This window comes from Podarcis muralis, chromosome 1 (genome assembly GCF_964188315.1).
Source record: "Podarcis muralis chromosome 1, rPodMur119.hap1.1, whole genome shotgun sequence".
NCBI lineage: Eukaryota > Metazoa > Chordata > Lepidosauria > Squamata > Lacertidae > Podarcis > Podarcis muralis.
This window is the reverse complement of record NC_135655.1, coordinates 65,877,751-65,900,412: the sequence shown is the minus strand read 5'-3', so window position 1 is coordinate 65,900,412 and position 22,662 is coordinate 65,877,751. Positions and strand designations below refer to the sequence as shown.

At 41.0% G+C, this 22,662-nt stretch overlaps 1 protein-coding gene across 1 annotated transcript in view; it reads right to left on the bottom strand.

Moving 5' to 3' along the window:
• SPON1 (spondin 1) overlaps positions 1 to 22,662 on the bottom strand; it is a 262,295-nt gene that overhangs the window by 10,341 nt on the left and 229,292 nt on the right. The window contains exons 8-13 of the mRNA XM_028730502.2: positions 13,059 to 13,260; positions 5,503 to 5,643; positions 4,303 to 4,381; positions 1,638 to 1,820; positions 1,352 to 1,522; positions 1,072 to 1,239 (exon numbers count right to left, since the gene is read on the bottom strand). Coding sequence (XP_028586335.1) covers positions 1,072 to 1,239; positions 1,352 to 1,522; positions 1,638 to 1,820; positions 4,303 to 4,381; positions 5,503 to 5,643; positions 13,059 to 13,260 — 944 coding nt within the window. The remainder of the gene's footprint in view (positions 1 to 1,071; positions 1,240 to 1,351; positions 1,523 to 1,637; positions 1,821 to 4,302; positions 4,382 to 5,502; positions 5,644 to 13,058; positions 13,261 to 22,662) is intronic.

Sequence of the window (22,662 nt, the reverse complement as noted above, 5' to 3'; positions counted from 1 at the left end):
TGACTCTTCCATCTGCCCTGCCCTAGTCTAGGATTAGAGGGCAGGTATAAAAATGCAGCAGAATGGGGTAGTGGAGTTGGTTGCACCATTTCAGGCTTAACTGATGGCACTGTGGGTCAAACACCCTGGGGTTGCTGGCTCCAGCTGAAGCATTCAAACCACAGCCCATAATCTTCCTGGCCAAGGAAATTATCTGAAGATAGTGATGTAGAAAAAGAATGCCTAGATTAAGAATATCCAGCATACGTCATGTTACAGACTTGACTTCAAATCTGAGTTAAAGTGGTATATTTTACTTAAGTGCACTCTATAATCACATGCAACCTCCCTGCTAATACTATTAAAGGTGGCTTTGCTGAAATGAATCACACAACTTTCCATCTGAAACAAGTGCTCTTTTGTGAAGCCCAAGAAAAGAGAGACGAAGTCAATAATGGCAGGTTTTGCATTTGAAGCTTTAAAGCTGCCAAACAAATGGGATTAATCATCAAAAGACAAAGGAATTTTGTAGGATGTTGCAATAGCTATTTAAAGTAGTTTAGACTTTAGAGAAGAGAGAAAGCCAAGGTCGCTTGGGATGCTGAAGTCTTTGCAAATCCTTATGCAAAAGGACCTGGACTAACACGTAGGGCAGATGTTAGCCATCTGCTGAGTTTGAACCTCTCTGAATATTGTGACACAGTATGCATTTGATACATAATTTGAAGATGGCGTGTGTGTCACAATTTAAATACATACGTTTTAAGAGAACTGTTTTCATAATTTTTAATATGTAGTTTGAGATGATCTTTTAATATTGAAGATTAATGTGGAAATGGAATAGAATTATGGGTAAAAATATGTGAAAGGGGCACTTACCCAAAACAGGCCAGTTCATCCCTCCCTAACTTTAGGCCACATGGCTACGCGAGAAGCATCAGCTCAGTTGCCTGCTCAGTGAGGGTGCATTCTTTCTTCCACCTGCAAATTTGCTTGTCTCTGAGTATAACAAACTGTGGTTGAGCCACATCCCAAGGGGGGGGAGACATGTCACTTTCCCACACAGTGACTGGGTGAATCTCAGATACTTACGGCATTCGGGCATCATGCATTTCTCGGCTTCCGTGGTTTCTGCCTTGCACATGGATCCGTCTGCTGGGGTCATCTTGATCATCCGGTGCCGTTTCTTCATTCCCATCCCACAGCTGGCACTGCATTCATCCCACTCCCCCCATTCCGTCACCAGGCAGGTACTAGGAGCTATTGATAACAATAGGCAGAAAGAAGATCAGTCTACTGGCACTCGTTTAATAGAGGGATCACAGGCAGCTCTTATGCTGATTCAGCGAGGTAGGCTAAATCAAATACTTACAGCACTCCTCATTCACAATGCACTTCTCGGTCTCTTCTGTGGGTACTTTGCATATAGAGCCATCGTCGGGGAACTGCTTCACATATCTTTCTCTCGACCGCATGCCCATGCCACAAGAGACGCTGCAGGGGGACCACGTTATCCACTCGGACATCATACATGTGGAGCCATCTAAAATATAGAATACAATTGCCATTTCTTTTCTAAGTCTCACCTGGATGTGGGCTGGGTGGGAAGAGAAGCATACCTTTATCTCAACCCCCCCCCCCCTTCTTCTCTTTCCTACCTTCATCACTGCAGCCTGGGCCCATGCATGGCTGAAAGTCCTGCGTTTCTGGGCAAGGCACACTGAGGTCAAGCTGAGCTTTGAGCATCCTCTGCCTCATCCGCTTGCCCTTTTCACACGTGGAAGAGCTACAGGCTGACCATGGGGACCAGTTGGAATAGATACAGGTTTCTGGAGTGTCGTCTAAAAGAAAAAAGAAAAAAGAAACAGTTACTCACATGGTGCATAATAATTACCCTAAGGGACTCACTGCCATAGGATATTAAGACAGCCACCACCATCACAAATGACTTTCCAAAGGACAAACAAGCCTAGGGATGAATTTTGCTGATACCCCCATTTATCTATTGTGCCTTCTGTTTTCTTGATCTTCTCACATCTCGTTCATTTATGAATACTTCTCGCCATAGGCTATCTGGCATTCTCAGCCATGTACACAGGTGCTCACAGAGCATCTTAGACTAGCCACTCAAATTATTTTGCATGCAAACACACACATGTTTTCAGTGTAACATTGCCAGCCAATCAAAGTATCCCACTCAAATAGGTCAAGGGGTTTTAAAAACAAAAACAAAACTCTTCTACATGCCTCCTAGTGTGATATTATTTCACTGGGTATGCCAGGGATTGAAGCTGGTACTTTCTGCAGGAGGAACATGAGGGGCATCTCTACAAAGCATCCTTCCATATGGAATGACAGCCATGCTCTTTTCTACCAGTTTTTGAGTTGCCTGGTATGACATGTTGCTCACTTATTCTGCATGTCAGTTTACAGCTTTGAAGACATCTAGAAGACTGCATACAGAGGCATATTAAGTGGCTATTCCACAGTAATGGAGAAGCCAGAACATCTTCCAGTAGAATTTAATGAAAAATCTTCCTGTTTAGTCTGCCTTTCAGCAGCTATTTCCTGTTATGCTGCTCCATGCTCAAACAGTACAGGACAAGTTAGCAGTTGCAGCATAGTGCTAAAGAAGATGGGAGGGCTGGAATTTCACTTCATTTATTTATTGACTGAAGTGTTTATAATCCACACTTTCACAAAAGTATAACAAGGCAGTATGCAAGATTATAATAAATTCAGTAAAAGCACCAGTGAAAATATCATTAGGAACATCAGTTGATTGAAAAAGAAAATCAGATTCCCAAGGCTAGTCTTTACAAGACAGTTTTCAGATGCTGTCTGAAAAATGGCCGAGATGATTCCTGCTGGACCTTCTACATGGCAAGGAGTTCTGCAGCACAGGGGCTGCCACACTACAAGCTCAATCCCATAGGAAAGGCCAACTGAACTTCAGTAGTGTGTGAGGAACCACCAGAACTGTCCCAGCAGAAGATCTCAATGATCAAGGTAGGGCTCAGATGATCCTTAAGACATTTTGGGCTCAAGTTGTTTAGGGCTTCGTGGATTAACACTAAAACTTGGAACCTGGCCTAGTAAAGGTAAAGAACCCCTGGTCTGTTAAGTCCAGTCAAAGGCGACTATGGGGTTGTGGCGCTCATCTCGCTTTCAGGTTGAGGGAGCTGGCATTTGTCCAAAGACAGCTTTCCAGGTCATGGGGCCAGCATGACTAAACTGCTTCTGGTGCAACAGAGCACCTTGATGGAAGCCAGAGTGCATGGAAATGCCGTTTACCTTCCCACTGCAGTGGTACCTATTTATCTACTTGCACTGGCATGCTTTCGAACTGCTAGGTTGGCAGGAGCTGGGACAGAGCAACGGAAGCTCACCCCATCACGGGGATTTGAACCGCCGACCTTCTAATCGGCAAGCCCAAGAGGCTCGGTGGTTTAGACCACCTGCGTCCTACCTAGCCTAGTATCAAATTGGCAACTAGTGCAATTCTCTCAGCACTGGAGTAACATGTTGCCAGCAACCTGCTCCTCTAAGCAGTCTGGTCATTGCATTTTGCACTAGTTGAAGCTTCTGGACCAGATAAAAAGGGCAATACTGAGAAGTCACACAGTCAGATGATGGCCAAAGTCATTCAGATATTTAAGTTTTTTAAAAAGGCAACTTCTCTACAAGTAATTCTGAAATATAGGCTTGTAAATGTGCAATTCTAATGAGTTTTCAAAGGAAAAGAAACCACAGAAATTACTTGCATCCTAGACAAAAGTAGAAAAAGAAACAAATGACAATGAGGCAATTAACTTTTGAATTTAAGAGATAACACCCTTTTTTACTTTTGAAAACAAACTCCATAATCTCTACGATACTCGATTTAAGATACTAGTGCATATGGCTGAATCATTCCTGCTCTCATTTGAATTCTACACATATTATAGGCTTACAAGGGCAGCCTGTCCTCATAGACAAACACAATCATTAATAAAGAAGAGCAGTTAGATGAGGAAAATAGTAGAGCCTGACGAAGACCAACCCAGCGCAGGATAATAAAGTCAGTGGGATTAGGCTTCTTCTAAATTAGTATAGTGCTGCTTTCAATTCCAAAAAATTCTGCCTGCTTGACACCATCACTGTGGGTGTTTATTAAGTAATGATGCTGGCTCCAACCACAAATGGGTAAGCAAATTGTTTTTCCCCCTTCCTGTTTTTAATACTGTCCTAATAATAATGCAGTAGGCGTGAAATATAGAGTAGCAGCACTGGAGGATGAAGCAAAACACAAACTTGTGCAAATAGAACATAGTTAAAAAGTACCTTCATCTTCCGGAGCTTCTGCGGCAAGATCTGCAACAATGTCATCAACGTTATCGGGGACAATATTGCACTGCTCTCCCTGCAAAGAAACATTTTCAAGTGTTTAAATTGGCAGAGGAAACCATGCAGTTGCAGGCGCTGGAATGGAAAATCAGCTGCCTGAATATGTACAAACAAGATCTGTGTCCCTGGAGTGTAACCTAGTGAAGGCCTAGTGAAGTCATGAGGTCCATTTTAAAATGTAAGTCTTGTGAAATAGCCCAGGAAGCTAAAGCCTCAAGGGTACCTAGGCCTCTCTTCTGAAGAATGAGAGCTGCTGAAACTTCTCTCTGGAGAAGTTTTCAAATAGGAGTCAGAAATGGCAAGCTAAGATGCAAAGGAGAATTTTGTAAAAGGCAAATGTGGTTTAAACTGCTGGCAAGGTGGGAATACGTCCAAAGTGATGATCTCATTAGTCATAATGCCAGATGTTACTGGGAGGGCATGTGGGGAATTATGGGGTTGTACTTGCCTTTCTGTTTGCCTGATGGAATGATCTCCCCTCTCCTCTCCCTATGCTGTTCTGAGGGTTCTCCAAACGCTCAGGGGCAGATTTGGAGAGGGGGAAGGGGGACGGGGGGGGGGTCATTTTGCATTTGCAGGAATCCCTGTGCTGGCTTCTGCTAGCTCAGTGAGTTGGTTGACTACCGACCACAGTCGGAAGCAGTTATGCACACCCTGAAATCACCTGCATAGGAAATAAAGAGTAATCCAGTTCTCTGGTTTCCTCAGACCCAGTGCTGCTAAACTTTGGTGGGTCCTTGAAAAACGAGCCTCTAGGAGGAGTTCCATTCATACTCTTACGTATTGGCAAGAAGTGGTCATCCTTTCAAGCAAACTGATTGGGGCCAATGCATCCCTTAACTGTGATTAAAGTGAAAGGTAGTGAATTTGCTCAGCTGGGCACTCTGGAGAGTCACTGTATGAACCGGTAGCTCCCTCTCAGTCACTTAACCATGATTAAGAAATTGGGACCCTCATGTCTCCACTGACCCAACATAGACAGAACGATCAATTCATAGCTTCTCTTTGATGTTTCTTATGCACCAGTTGAAAAATCTAGTAATGAACAAATTAGTTCTATGTTCCAGATTTATTATTAGATTTATCCACTCCCCCCCAATTGAATTTGTATTGCTGTTAGGAATGCCATACTGGTACCTTCCGTGCAATCCTTTCAATGACAACTCTGGCTACTGACTTAATGGATCCTCCTTCTGGGTCATAAAAGGGACTCTGGGGGTGGTCGAGGCTGGTGAGAGGCCTTATCTTCTCTTGAGGTACTGTTGGTTTGTTGGGTGACTGCAGCAGAAAGATATAGATACAGAAGAAACCCGTGATGAAAAATGTCACAGTGATTAGTGGACACTCAGCACAAAAAATAATAGCACTAGAATCAAGAAGTACTCTGAAAAGTTTTCAGTTGTACACTACTTCCATTACAACTGACCTCAGATTCTGAACTCTTTATCATGAGTATATATTTGTCATGACTGTCTATTTTTTATGGTTTTAGGTTTCTTTTTTAAAAAATGCACCTGCTGTTTCTTAAAAACTGGGTTTTCTGGCAGTTTTTCTTGTACATTGTCTCTTGAAGACTGTACAAAAGACAATTAATAAATTAAAAACAACAGCCTGAAGCTAAAATGAAGACAAACTGGGAGCACATTAATTTATATATTTTGTGTCTTCAGCCACAAAGTAAAAGTCACTCACAGCAAATACTCTATAAAAATATGGAATCAAATCAAATTACAATATGAACTAATTTGATAGCAGCAATACCAGAACAAAAAAATTAAAGCAGAAAAGCCACCAGAATTGTAATAGGCATTGTCTTATAAAACCTACAAATTCAATTGGAAAGCATGGATGACTTCTACAAACCCACCCCATCTTCCGTTTCCACATTTCTGTAAAAATCGAAACACACTTCAAAATTTGAGCATAAATACATATTTGATATTCGTATTCCCTAACAAATATTGCTGCACTCAACTATTTCAAGACATCAACTGCACAAAAGGTTGTGCGACCCTAACACCTTACTAAAAATAAAAATCAATATAGCCAGAAAATAAACAGGGCAGTCTATTCAAATCCTAACTTTGTCTACACTTGCACATTTCTCATTAACTGCTCTCATACATATTCAGGAAGGTAAATATTTAATATAAAAATTGAATATCGCAGAAAACGTTGTGTTGGCTCCTAGCGAGTGTCCATGAACTCTGTCTGCCAGTACTCATAAATCATTTCCAGTTTACACAATGACTTCGGGTTGACTGATCTACAGACTAAAGCAAGTTCTTGCACTGTACTTAAAATAAAAAATAAAAAAAACCTTGCTTGCTTATTCTACCTTACACTTTGACATAAAAGGCAAAGTTCAAACAGAATGGCAAGAGCTTTCATTTGCCATCCCAATTTCAGTTCTCCCACCTATTTCTCTTGAGACTTTTGCCCTTCCTTTGTGGCTCCTGGAAAAGTCAGCAATGAAAACTTAGTATGGATGTCCTAAAGTTTTAAATACACCATCCTAAATAAACACAACTCCACTGAAATGACAATAGAGAAGGTATTTCAACTGTATGTTAATGGATGAATAAACATAATATTAGGCAGAAACCTAGTCCCTACTTTTTATTCCAAGGCACACTCTTTAGAGCAGGACACACACCCATACAAACTCTTCTAAAAATGATAACCAGCTAGACTAAATTGGATTCTTGAATAGCTTGGACTTTTTGTCCATATGGCATCCAGATTTGGGGAGGAGTCTGTCAATCCAAACCTAGTTGTTACTTGTTCACATGTGCATCTTTTAAATTCTGATCCACAGCAAACAGATTCTTGCTAGTCTTTTAGTACAGCTCAAGCTGAGTGCAACCCACCACTCATATATCAGATACTCAACAACCTCTCTCCCACCCAGATTTGTTCACTCATTTCTTCTTCATTTAAGGAAAGACTCTAGGTGATATTGTTGTCTGTTTTCTGAATTATAAATAATATAGGAAGCTGCTTATACTGAGCCAGATCCGTGGTCCAAATAGTAGGGGCATGCACTGACCACAAGATTCATTTCAAACCCCAACTTAGCTCTTCAGCAAGAACAACCTTCCTTGGTCTCCGTGCTTCATAGGCTGCCTGATTCTGATCAGGGTTCACCTGAGTCTGCTCCATTCACTACCGCTGCCTTCAGTATTGGGAAATAAAATAATGGTTACAGTGGTACCTCAGGTTGAGTACTTAATCCGTTCCGGAGGTCCGTTCTTAACCTGAAACTGTTCTTAACCTGAAGCACCACTTTAGCTAATGGAGCCTCCTGCTGCTGCCGCGCCGCTGGAGCACAATTTCTGTTCTCATCCTGAAGCAAAGTTCTTAACCTGAAGCACTATGTCTGGGTTAGCGGAGTCTGTAACCTGAAGCGTATGTAACCTGAGGCGTATGTAACCTGAGGTACCACTGTATATCCCCCACCCTTTCAACAGAAGTGGATGAAATGTGCAGGTAGTCTACGGAAACATTTTTGTTGGCAAAAGAGCCACATACCCTTGGAAACTTTCTCAAGGCTCTGTGCCAGAAGTGGCCAAACCAGAAGTAGGTGGGGCCAAAGCAACATACACACCTCATTCATGCTAACACACACACACACACACACACACACACACACACACACACCTGTAAACATGCAGACACATACAGTATTCATCTATTCATTCTCTTTCTCATTCTCCATTCCTCCCCCTCAAAAAAAGAACCATCTCAGATCCCCCTGTATAATAGCATTAGAATTGTCTTTAAAAGGAGCCTCACTGTTTGAAGAAATTCCAGTGCAATTCTTCCCTTTTGGGTGTCTCACAGCCCCCCTTATTTTTTGCCATGCTCCTGTTTCCAGCGTTGGCGAGGCTGGGTGGGGGGAAGGTAATGGCTACAGGAAATGGTACTGTGGAGGCAAAGCTAATGGGAGTGAGGCTTGAGAACAGGGGCAGAAAACTGAACAGAGAAGTTGTGTGTGCCTCATAAGGCCACAATTTCCTTTAAAAACCATAGCCATTTTTTTAAAAAAACCCCACAACTTTAAAGCACAATTGGGGGGGGGGAGAGATCCACCTGAATATATACTATAAATTGGCTTTTATCATTTAGCTTCTGCTCATTCTATAACTCCAGACGTTTGGCATTGCAAGCTTCCTTAAAAGCCTCTTTTGCAGCATGACCGTAGCATGCAGGCAGGGGGCAGAAGCACATAAAGAACAGGGACCCTTTGCTTTGTCTAGGAAACTATGAGAAATATCTGGCTAAAGGCTTCGCTGCCACGATCAGTTCAGATTCATCTACTAGGAACCTGCAGCGGGCTTTTTTATTTCTACGACAGATAATTTTTACTGTTTTTATTAGTTCGGCAGTCAGTTTAAAAAAACCCCACCCCATTCCACAGAATTGTCAGAAGACAAGCAATATGCAGATGGATTTTATTTTAAGAAACTGGATGGATAAGCAAGGGGACTGATTTACATTGTGGAATCAAAAAGAACATCAGAAGATTATCAGGACTGTATTTCAGCATTATATAGGCAATAACCAGCTCTAGACTAAAACTGTGCTGAACTGCAGCTATTATTCTCATGAAACCCTTTGCTCCTTACAGAAGAGGTTTCCCAACCTTGGCCTCTTTCATGGAGAATGGGATAATTTTTGTGAAATTTTGTGGGTAAGGATGGTTGCTCTTAACTTACTAGGTAATACCTCAGAGACCGTCGCTTACACTTGGAGGAGTGCAGAAATCTTTTCACAAAGGCTTCCATCCAGACAGCACTTCCTAGAATGCCCGTTGTGTCATGTGGCCACATACATGGGCATTCTGGAAAGTGATGCCAGACTTGAAGTCTGTATTTGAAGTAGGGAAGGGGAAGAAATTTGATTCAGTTCCCATTTAATTCCGATTTTCCATATTAAGGTTGTGGGGTGGGGTAGGGTGAGGAGGGCGAACAAAATCCACCCTTTTCTGAATTTTGTGATGCCGTTCTTCTACCAAACAATGTCACAGGAATGTGTATATTAGGGGCAAAAGTGCATAAAAATGAATATAATAAGGAAAGTAACACGCACAAATGCACTATATTAGGAGAAATCACTTGCAAAAATGTGCTCATTGGTGAAAACTGCATACAAAAATGCGTTAAACAGGAAAAAGTCACACAAAAATGTTGAAGAATTTTCATAGGTTTCTTCTTAGGAAATTGTTGCAAAAATTTAAGATGGGAAAAGTTAAAAACAGATAGAAATTGTCAGATCCTTCAATTCCTAGTCAGGAGAGTCTCACACAATTGCAAATGAATGTGGGGTGTTTAAAAGTCTGAAGCGGAAAAAGAGCCTTCAGCCACCAAGGTCTGTTAATAATAGAATGGGTTCTGTATCAACTTCTTATTTCTAAAATTTATATCCTATATGAAGCCCAAATTGATTACTGGAAGCATTCTACTTTATTAAAAATAAAATAAAATAGGGTTGCTTTCCTCTTCCTCCAACACACATACCTCTTTAAGGTAAATTCAGTCTGATTGGCACTTCGCCACCCCACCCTGGCAAATGCTCATCAATCAGAACTAACAGAGATTGGTTCAGTAGAATTATAAGAAATACAGATGTATCTCTCTGGATGCGGTCCCCTGCTGCAAATACAACCAATCCATAGGACTCAGCCAGCAAACCCAACTCAAGGATTTGTGTAATGATAACTTTGTTTCAGTGTCAAAAGTCAATACAAACAAATCAATTAGTTAGAGAGCAATAGGCCTCCAGCATCAGTGTCATTGTTTAGTATATGATACAGTAAGATATGTTAAGATAGGAAAATGCATCTACAGTCGTACCTTGGTTCTCGAATGCCTTGTGACTCGAATGTTTTGGCTCCCGAATGCCGCAAACCCGGAAGTAAGTGTCCTGGTTTGCAAATGTTTTTTGGAAGCTGAACATCTGATGGGGCTTCCATGGCTTCCGATTGAGTGCAGGAAGCTCCTGCAGCCAATTAGAAGCTGTGCCTTGATTTTTGGAAGTCGAACAGACTTCTGGAATGGATTCTGTTTGAGAACCAAGGTACAACTGTATTTATGTATTTTTTGATGAATTTCCAGATTGGTTTGTCCTCATTATTTTCGACCCAAGGGTCTGTTTTAAAGGGTAACGACAAACTGTTATGCTAGTTCACAAGTGTGCTGGTTCTGGTTTCTGCTGACATCTTCATTAATGACCGTGAAAGAAAGTAAACAATGCCTTGTGTAATTCCGGGGTAGTAAATTGGGAGTTGTTGATCTGTGGTAGGAAATGGACTCGGAAAAGAGGCAGGACAGTAAACCATAAAATGAGAAAAACATGCAGGGAAGGAGGAGGGGTGGAATCTTGAACAACAACATTCAGTGGGAAGGCAATAGCATGCTTGAAAAACAATAATTCCGCTAAACAGCACAAAATGATAGTAGGCAGGAAGTTTGATAAGACCACACAGAGCAATACAATGACAGAACAGTAAGATAGCAGAGTTCCTGTGGTGAGTCATGGAAATAAAGTCTACACTGTTCTGGAGAAGCCTTGGGTAGAAAACAGCACATGGCACTAGTTATCTCAGCAAGGATATACATAAATTGGAACAAATTATTTTCAGGGCATACTCAACAGACTGCATTCAAAATCGCTTCTTTGTGTTAAAATTAAAAAAAGACCCTTGGTTTCTAATCTGTGTAGCTGGAAAAGTTATAGCAAACAGAATATTTTTTTGAGGATCAATATATATGTACGGCAATTTTTGTGGCATTTTTACACATGGAAGATTCCCCCTACATTGTAAAGAATGAGATGCCCTGCTTCCACTCTTTCGTATGCTCAGCAGAGAGCCAGCATATACCCATATTGGATAAGAATAATGATATTTAATAAACATGCCAGGAAGCATCCAAGCATCGAATGGACAAAGCATATTGTCCATTTCCCACTTAAAGAAGCAAATTAAGTGGTAATCTTTTCCTCTAGTGATAAGGACATATGATGTTTATTCTCTCAGGACTGATCAAATGAATAAGAAATTCTTCACATAAAATTACATAAAGGGGTTTTGATTTGAGATGCAACTCTCTTCCTCTCTCCACAAGAGCCTGCCCAATGTTTAATTACAATGTATTGATTCTTTACTTACACAGAAGCTATTATACCTGCACTACTCAGGGGATACTCTTTGCCTTATGTTACGCTAACACACTGCTTCTGTTAAAGTCCTAAATTTAAATTTTCCCACACTCAAATACTCTGGCATAAGGACTGTACATTCACAGCCAGCATTGGAGGGGATGTAACCAGCAGCTGCATACTATCATTACTGTTTCCTAGCGGCAGTGTACAAGTGGTGGTTAGGTCAATTCAGAAGAAAAAAAACATGGTGTGTGAGGACACAGAGTGCCTTTTGGTTCCTGATAGGCACCTGAGAGATGGAGGACCCATGGGAGCTGATGGAAGCAATCATTGGGAAAGGGGATTCTGTGGGAAAACCATGACTGCCAAAGTTAATCCATAGGGACAAAACAGCCATGGATTGACCTATCTGGACTGGACTGACCCTATGTCTCAGGGCTGCTGTGATGTTAACAGGAAGACCACAGAGGTCACCCTGAGCTGTGTGGAGGAAGGACAGGATAAAGTGTAATAAACAAACATTTCAGAATGACAGAACTTCACAGGAACAATACCATGAGTTATACAACTATTTGAAGTTCTGGTCTAGGAATCCATTTTAGAAACAATTAATTTCCATGCAAAACTTATTTCTGCATGTAAGAGTAAGAGTAGCAGTTATTAATCAGCAGCCAAGTGGTGTGGATGTTCAAACTGCAGTGGGCAAGGCCTCCAGTAGGATATGCAAAACAAACAGAAAGGAAGCCTCCTGAAATTTCACAAGTGATAATAAATTATTTTCCCTTCCCTTGCAATTTCTTGGATGCTACTCCTGAACAGAAACCAAAGTATCAGACCCTCCAGGTATCCCTATTTTCTAGGGTTATCCCTGATTTAGAGAAGCTATCCCAGTTTCTAATTTGATCCCGGAATATCCCACTTTTCCTTCAGATGTCCTTATTTTCATTGGAGAAATGTTGGAGGATATGGAGTTATTCGACCCCTGAGCCATCTGAAGGCAATGCTGTATAGGGAAGTTTTTAAATGTTTAATTGTGTTTTTATATATGTTGGAAGCTGCCCCAAGTGGCTGGGGCAGCCCAGTAAGATGTGTGGGGTAAATATAGCAAAATTATCATTATGGAATGGGACGCCCCTATTTTCATCGGAGAAATGTTGGAGGAGAAATTCTAATATCAGGGCTCATTGGTGTTGCCCACAGCAAGATACTTTCTTGATTAGTCTCCCACAAGGATATCTAGCACTTTTGACAGATGGGAGACAAGGCAACACATATTGACAAACAACCTGCATCAATCATTTCTAGAGGCCCCCTTTCTATAGGAGAAAAGAAGCTGCCACTCCAGCTTTCCCTGCTTCTAACTGGTGTTGCAACACTTGACCAGAAACAACAAGCATGCACATTTAATTTATTTATCTTAGATATTTGTACCATGTCCTTTAGAGCAGACATCTCTCACAAGCCCCTGCATGTTTCTATTTTATTAAACAGTGCATGTTCTAAGCGAGTAGCATCAATATTTATGATACCTCATAGGTAACACCACTGTCAGTGCCAGCATCCCATGGTATCAGATCTTGAATTACTCTCTGGACCCATCCGCAGTCTTTGGTGCAGAGATCTTCAGCCGAAAGCCCTACATTCCAGTCAGGACTGGGGCCTAGCATGGTAAGGAAAGACATCAGATGACGTGTTCTGTCCACAGAAAATTCAGCAGAGGGAGCAGCTCTTCTGCAAATGAAAAAGAGGGAAATGGCTCAACTAAACATTGCTGCTTGAGACGATATCAGCTTGCATGCCAAATGGAGTGAGAGTATAGCGAAAGAGAGTTGCGCTGTAAGCCATAAAACATTTCCGGGAGAACAGTCAAACCAAAGTTGACACAACACTTCCCACAAAGTGCTTTTAGGATCAGTGGCAGGTAGCAGAATTCCTTACTGTACCTGAAACTTAGCAATAAAAGATTGATAAGGCAAACTGCTTGATAATGCTGTTGTTTTGTATACTATATCCTTTTCAACAGCAAAACAACCACATGCATTTAATGAAATGGCTTTTATTTCATTCCAGGTATTCTTTTATGGGTGCTTTAAGTCACTTGCAAAGGAGACAAAAGGATGGCTTGTTTTAATTGTGGCAAAATGTTGGTTTAAACTGCAGGTAATTTCTAAAGACATATATTCTCACAGCAATTTTAGCTGGGATTTAACAAAAGCATTCAAACTGGCAACATTTTCAAAAGTAACATTAGTTAGATTTTAATGCTCAGGCCTGTGTGAAATTTATAGCATTAGCTTGTAAATGTTGTAGCCAAGTATTGTGCAAGTTTCTGCCAAAGTACATTCATAGTGATAAGCAGCACACCCGAATTCTTGAGGTCTTGCCAAGGATTCCCTTAAGTAGAGGATATGTTACATGTGGAATCAATCAGGTTGTTTCAGTAACAACATCCAAAGGTCTTCAGTGATTGGCAGTCCAACTATCCAGTAGATGAACTATCCTTGCTAGGCACCAAACTATTGCAACTATCTCTCCATATTAACATGTGCATAAGCAGTGCCTGATCCCACTGGGTTTGTGCTGCTGTAGAATCCTGTTCTTGCCAAACCTAACAGTGACAACTGGCATCTGCCTTATCTGTCAGGCAAAATGTGCTGTTATCTGAAGCCAACGCAGGATTGTGGCAGCCTCACAAGAACCACCAGGCCCAAAAGGGTTCAAGGAAGGAGTATAGCTATGCCATCAGATGTCTTCCTACCCCTTCGCAGCCATCTCTCGACATGTGGCAAGTGTTCTGCCATATGGTGTTGGAGACAGGTAGGGCAGACATCAAGAGTTGGCATGGTAGTGCATCTACTTAGGCCTAAAGCCTTGCAGAGGGCCCACCATTGACTTAAGATGCTGGGCCAGTTTCCCATTTCTTGGTAGAAATTCTTGGCAGCAGTGAAATAAAGAGAGCACAGCGGAGTAGAGCTCTGTTGCCTCCTCAGCACCTCTCCTATTGATGTTGGAGTCACAGGAACTGCCATATGTTTCCAAGTTTGAAAGACACATGGAAGAAAGCAGCAACTCTGTTGCTCTCCACAAAGCCTGAGAAGGGTCCCCACAGATCACACCAAAGGCTTTTCTAATCCAGCATCCTTTCTTCCGAGAAAACCACAAGAAAATAAAAAGAAATATCATAGCTAAATCTCTACTTTATTACAAAATCTCCCATGAATGCAATACATATTATAAGATATGAACCAGTGCTGGGCTGACAATTTCTCAAAAGTTATTAAAGGGGAGAGTGAAATTTCAGTGATATGTTCATATGTGGGATGCAGCTTTTTATTGCACCTACCTTAGGGCCATATTCAACTAAATCAGTGAAAGCCGGCAAGGTGATTCCTTCCCGCATCCTGTGCCCTGCCTATACTCTGCCCAAATCTGATCTGGAGGGTCAGGGAAACCCCCAGAACGGCACAAGAGGGGAGGGGAGGGGAGGTTGGTTCATTGGGCAAGCAGCAATACTTCTGCTAATAGAGTGTTCTCCTTCGTCCTATGTTCAATGCAACCTTGCTGAGGGATGTTTGCGAGTGTCCTTTCTTTCATTCTATCAAACATTTCACTAATGGTCTGCACTCTGAATGGAATCAAGGGAGATCTACAATGGAACTAATGAAGTTTAAGCTTCAGGGCTCCTAATCCTGGAAGGGCCCCAGAAGTGACTTTAGTTCAGATTACTTCAAAATTTTGGGTCTACAGAAGCCAATTTGAGAGGCACGACGCAGATTGGTTATTTTTGTTGTTGTATATATTTCATCCACCCCGAAGTTTGAGAGTCAGTAGCACAGATGTTGGAAATGTAGGGTGATCCATCATGGAACAAGCCCATTGAAGAAGACAACAGTGGTTACCCAGACCTCATAGCTAGTTGTGAAGGGATCGCCAGAACAGGTCAAGCTTCAGGGCCCCGAAAAGATAGGTCCACCACTGTATGGGATAACTCCTTCCATGGTTTCTTTCATTTCAGAAAGTGTGGGTGTCAGGGATGTTGCAGAGTGCTGGCGAAATGCTTACTGGGGGGAAACCAGCAACATAGGCACTACCCTTGACCACCTCACAATGATTAGGTAAGTTCAAAAGTCTAGAGGAATTCTCAAGTACCCTTCAAATGAGGCAGAAATATGGAAGTCTCTTTCACAGAGGAAGAAAAGTTAAGAAATTGGTTTGATTTTTGACAACAGGTGTGCAAATGTTTGAGTGGTGTATAATAGATAGATGATAGATAGATAGATGATAGATAGATAGATAGATGATAGATAGATAGATAGATAGATAGATAGATAGATAGATAGATGATAGATGGATGGATGATAGATAGATAGATAGATAGATAGATAGATGATAGATAGATAGATAGATATAGATAGATATAGATAGATGATAGATAGATAGATAGATGATAGATAGATAGATATAGATAGATATAGATAGATGATAGATAGATGATATAGATAGATAGATAGATAGATAGATAGATAGATAGATGATAGATAGATGATAGACAGATAGATGAGTTAAAATATTTATTGAATACATTATTCAACTAACTTTCTGCACTAAAGAAACTTACAATAAGCCATTCACATTTAGATGATAATTCAGTTCACAGAATAACAAAACATTTAGCATTCATGCAACATTTTTGAGGAGGCCAGTTTGAGATTAATAGTAGAATTTGAGGCCATCATTAATAAAGTTCACCATCACTGAAAAAGAGACATTTAGTCCTAAAATATAATAAAAGTGATTTTGGAATATAAGTGGTGTATTTAATAATAATAATAATAGTAATAACAATAGTAATAATAGTAATAAAAATATCATTTAAATATTAAAAAATATTTAAAAAATCAGTTTTAAGAAAAGAATAATTTATGCTAATGTTAGCAAACCATACACTCAGACATACTTCTGTTCTGCAGCGGATTGGTCTATCTGGACAGTTAAGAGTTCTTCTAACTTTTTGTAAATAATAAAACTCTTTGTGTCCATTTTTAACATTGTATTGAGAATTGAACAGATAAATCTTACTATACGTTTACATTCTCTCTCTCATTGACCTGCCTTTTCACTGTGTTTGGGGCAGGAGATGGGAGTGGCCTTTTCTTCTTCCATCCCACATTAACGTTGCCAGCCTCAGGGCCGGCACAGGGTCACACCATTTTGGTGGAAAAGTTGAGGAAACAAAGAGGCTTTCGCCATGGTGTATCCTGTATTGATATCTGCCCTCGCCACACACTGCTTTCCCCTGCTATACCAGCAGAATCTCACAGATTTGACATCCACTACCATGATGGAGCTTTCTGTCAGCTTGTGACAAGCGTCATCTTTCTATCATTTGGAGTGATACTCATACTACTCCTTATGGCATTTCAGCTTGGATTACACCCTTAATTTTTTTAAAAAAAATGGTAAAAAGAACAAGGAAGGTAATCAAATTCTGACCACGTGCTTCTCTGTAGCAAACAAGTATATTTTCTCTTTTTGAGAAATATGTACTGTAAGCTTTTTGAAGAAAACTTCACAGAACTTGGATTTTGTCCCTGTCAAGCATGCTAGTATAGCCTTAGTTCAAATTCTGTTTGTGTCTTCATTAGAGGCCTCCAAGGAGAAAATGTGACCAATACTGGCCAGCAAGACTTGCAAGATGGATAGGTCACCATACCTGCTACAGATGAAAAGACTTCTGATGTCATCTCATCCATCACCTGGCAGCTATGATAAGATTGCTCTTTTCTTTGAAGTGTTTCAGCCACTTTAATTCTAATGTCTCAAGCCATTAGCGTTCAGTTGTTGCTTCCCGTGAACAAACATGTCTCTTCACTTTGATGGATGGAAGAGTACCAATTGAACTAAATACAAAGATTTTCGAATGATGTAGCAGGTTCGGGATTTTCGGCTGCACAGATTGGTTTTTAGAATTGTTGCAATGGAGCAAACTCTGCGGAAATCAATAGTGTTTGCACTAGGATCTTCACAGCACTGCAGTTTGCACGTTGCTTTTTCTGGAATAGTCTTCTGAAATAAATGGGGAATGGCTGGGTCCAGTATTGGGGGGAAATACAATGCTAGGAATGTCAACTGGATGAGTATTTGGAAGGGATTTCCTTCTCAGCTACTCCACCACAACCTTTTATCAAGGCTTTTAAAACATCTCCCTCTAAATTATCATCATCATCATCATCATCATCATCATCATCATCATCATCTATACATGTTTCTTCCTATTAAAGAAAAATCACTAATAGAGACAAGTTTTCAGCAGTACTATTAGTTACTTTTTCTGATTTTGGACATGCAATCACCTCAAGAATTTTTCCCAGCACCAGCTTTGCTAAGAAGCAACACTAAGCAGCCATTTCTGCCAGCAGTTTCTGGAGATGTGGCAGTTCCCTACCCTGATCCTTCATTTTTATTTAAAGCATTTATTTTATTTTTATTTCCGCATTTGTTTAGGACATCCAACAACAGTGTTATCCTGGCAGCTCACAAACAAAAAATAACAAGATACAATTCTAAAATTCAATAATATAAAAGAATAGCAGCGTAACTTTTTTGACACACTTGCAAGTGTCAAAATCAGTTTCATGGTATTGTCAATATACATGACATGCAAACACTGGTTCTTTATGTTACATTAATACATTAATGGGAAGAGGTATCTTATTTGCACCTGAAGCAAAAAGACAAAATGACACCACCTCCTCATGCACGTATGGGGGCATTGCCCTCCGCTCCCCCATGGTTTTTTAATGTATCGCAATCCCATGAAATCTGTGACACATTAAAAAGCGTATCTGGCTGTATACAGATTCAGGGCTGGCATCACGAAATAGCAAAGGGCATTTGCCACAGGGAACCGGGAAACATAGTAATGGACTTCATCCCAACTAATCATAATCAATTTATTCTACAAGGCTGGCCTCATCACTTCTCTGCATTATGCTGGTGCCAGTAATAAAACCGTAACAATGTGAGAAAATAGACTCCGTCTCAGTTTCAATGATAAAAATTATTCAATTTATTAATACAACCGGATGTGCATTTCTCTCCAGAAATATAAAGAACCAGGCAATAACTCACTTCACATCAGCTAACTCCATGTCATTGCGTTTCACGAGTATGGCACTGTTATTTTTAGATGGAAGATAAAATCATCAAGACAAGGTCTTATCACATCCTGTAATATAATTTAAATGTACTGTTTCACAGTAATCAAGCTGCCACGGTTTTAACACTAAAAAACCCTTCCATTAATTATGTATTGTGAAAGTGGCAGATGGAAGGAAAACGGGGACAGAATTACACATTTCAGTCTGATGTGTGTCTTTTCGAATAAAAAGAAGAAGAGAAAGCAACCACTTTAAGTTGTTTCAAGGAAAGGAAGTTGCACGTCATAAAATGTGGCTGCCCTGGGGAGTTTTAACTATGTAGCAGTATGCCACTAACATTAATTATATTTATTTTGCTCATCATCGATACAGCAGATTGGTTGCCTGATCTTATGCTCATGCCATATCTGTTGTACAAGAAGAGACTTGCACAGTTTAAAATTTCATCTTACAATATTTTGGGACTGAAGAAGACGCCCTCGGCCAGATGGCCAACCTCTATGGTGTCATCGGTTAGATATATAGATGACTAAACATACGGCTGCTGCTAACATTGATTAAATATACTGGCTCTTTAGCACAACAGAGAGCACGCTGAACTACCTCAGGGAAGCCAAGCCTAGGGCATCTTAGGCTAAACAAGTAAAGTTGAGTCACAGAACTCTACCTCACTTGCCATTAAAAAATAAACAGAAGCTCAGGCTCTGAGCATTCTTACTGAACATTTTTACTTGGCCAGCGGGATTATGTGCCTGTTTTGACAGACTTCCTACAGACTCCACTTCTTTAATAACACCCCCCTCTTATTTCCCACAGAGCTCTTACACAAGCATTTCTCTTAATGCTGGATCAGTGGTGCTGCAAGAAGAATGGGATACATCTTTGACCACCGTGCCAAAGCAAGGCAGCATCTATTTCATTCTTTGTGAGATTATTATCCCTATTTTAGAGGTGGGGAACAGGCTGATACCAAGCATGAGCTACATCTTTCAACTAAGGGGCTCCCAGGTATTCATCAGTGTACTGAATTTGTATACACAGTATTAACAGAACAAAATAAAACAACAGTGGTCCCCAAATACCTCATGCACAGAAGACCTGGGGAAAAAGCTGAGTGTCTTAGTGGACTACTAAATGGTTGTGTTCTGCCTGTTGTAGCAACTGCGATGAGCTGACCTATATGCTGTATCTTTTATTGCTTATCTTTTTTAATAAGTTGTATTTTATTGTACTATGATTCGAATTCCATAGAATTTGAACAATAACATACAATATGAAAGAAGCAATAAAAATTAAAATCAGTATGAATCTTTAATGGGTGTTCATTCTCCCATCTTCTACTACAAGTCCACAGAGACACTGTGGACCACCTGGATGAAGCTTGCAGACCACAGTTGGTCAAAGGACCACAATTTCTGGACTCTTGATAAAATCCAATGTTTGTTTATTTATTGAACTTATATCATGCCTTTTCTACTAGGAGCTCAAGGTGGCATGCATGCATGGTAACAACAACAACAACAACAACAATAATAATTTTATTATTTATACCACACCCATCTGACTGAGTTGGTTCTCCCCTTCCCTCATTTAATTCTCACAGCCCTGTGAGGTTTTTTAGAACACAATATTTTTGCTGCACCAATTTTATCAATTATAAATATCAGAGAGAGAGAGAGTAATCTAGAACCACATGCTTATGGGACTTCCCCAGGCTCTTCTATGAGAATGTATGCAGGCATTTCTCCCATGTTTCCATTTCATATTTTAAAAAATCCCTGCACATTGATGACTTTGGGTCCTCTCAACCTGGGAGAAGGAAAATAAAAAAGTCTGTGGTAGAATCAAAGCTTTGTAAGACAGCACTGCGGATACACAGACAGGGAGCAATTGCTCGCTTTGCATTTGACAGAGAATGTGAAGGAAAATGGTGAGTTTGGGATGAGGAGTATTGAATGTGATGACCACAAAATACAAGAAAGGGCTTATATTTTGCACTCAAAGTAATCTTACTGAATGCCAGTATTATATATAGAGGTCTTCCAACCTCACATTCAGTCAACAAAAATATAGTGCCTTTTAGCTAAGGCTCTCTATTTTATGGAGGTACAGGCAGGTCAGGCAATTTCCCCTGAGCTAATCCTAGGGATATGTGAAAAGTCTATTAGCATGTGACTCTCTCCTGGCCTGCTGCACCTCTCCAACAATAGAAATGTAAGACTTGGGAGCTGTAGCAATAAATAATTTTTCTTCGTCCATCTTTCCTTTCTCGCTGTAAGGCAGAGGTCAAGGAAAGAGTTAAAGTGGTGGAATTCTTCTGCTGGCATGAACAGAGCTTTTCCTTCCCCCACATAATTTATAATGCACAAAGGAAAACACACTGCCAGACATCCCAGGATGCCATTTCAGATTTCAATCACGCTGAGTGGGAGGGATTTGCAGGCCCACCCTAGGCTGCATTCAAGGCTAACTGGTAAAGCAAAAAATAGTGCACGTCACAAGCATTCGCTGGGTTTGTTTTATACACTTTATATAGCAAGGCGAACCAACGTCTCAGGGACCATTCAATTTTCCTGATAGTAATCCAGATATCAAAGGTAAAGTGAGCTGTAATCATAAGTGCTCTGGATTCACGGTGAAGTTTGCACCATTTAGCAGATCACATGATGTGCTCAGGCACAACATGAAGTGTTGATTCTTTTCTTCCTAAGTGAATGTGTAGGCTTCTCCCAAGTACAGTGGAATAGTGCTGCGCCGCTGCCCTCCATACAGCAGTGTCAATGCCATAAACCAGGGTGGTCTGGGGCAGGAGATGACAGCTTCAAGATCAGGGCTGTGCAGGTGCACTAGTGCAAGTGCTGGATTGGCTCTGTTAATGCACCTCTGAAATCCCAACCTTGCTGCCACTTCAACGCTGCTGCGGGTTTTCATTTGAAATTGACTTCTACAAGCCCTAAACATTCTTTTCTGAGCTTGACTCGGGAGAAATTTGAAGGCAATATACCCAGTGTGACACCTGTCTACTTGACTCTATTGCATGCATCACAATGAAGCTAATAACACACACATGCGTTTACAACTAATTCCACTTCCATCCACTGTTTGCAGTTTCTTCTGTTTTCTGTTTATCTTACCCCCCGGGTGCCTGGGAAAGTATACTCCAGTGCTATCATAAAGGCGCCTGCTGAACAGAGAGGGCTTGGTGTGCCCTCAAGTGCTGCTATCTGCACTTCCCAGAGCACTGTGACACTCCTTCCAGCTTAGGCTCTTTACTCACACACCATACTCCAAGGTTGTAGTGGTTGTCAGGAGGGACCGTCACTCACCTGGAGTGAATGCTACTTAGCCAAGTGCATGACTAATTGCAGCCATGCTAATTAAGCAAAAGAGCCATTCTGTGCTAATAGTCTAGTGTGCTGGTTTTATTTATTCATTTATTGCTATTACAAGGGCTGTTCTGGGAACTGAAGTAGATCTTGCGCAGCAATCTTGATTTGTCAAGTTTTACAGTGACCACCCCTCTGCCCCCCGTCCAACAGTTTATTGTCTAAATCTCAGGGGCAGAAGTTTCCCCCCTTCAATGGGAAAAAAAAGAAAGCAAAGGGCCCCCAAAACTGAATCCAAAGTCAAAGTGTTCTAAAATCTTGTTGCTGCCAGAACATATCATAAAGCATATTAAGAGAGGGAGCTCAAGAAGTCATTTAGGACAGCAGTAGCAGAAAGGGGTCCCACACAATTTGTACAACATGATGACACTTGATCATAGTCAGCTCAACCAACAAAAAGAGACCGAGAGCAAGGTGGACCACACTGTCCACGGGATTATGAAAATACTGATACAGGTGAACCACTGGCGGAGAAAGGTGGGTGCGGGGGGTGCGGTTCACATCAGGTGTCAGCCATGAGGGTGGGTGACATCGCTGCGCCACCGCCAGCCTCACCCCACACTCGCTGCGTGGGTGGCGCTCCCAGA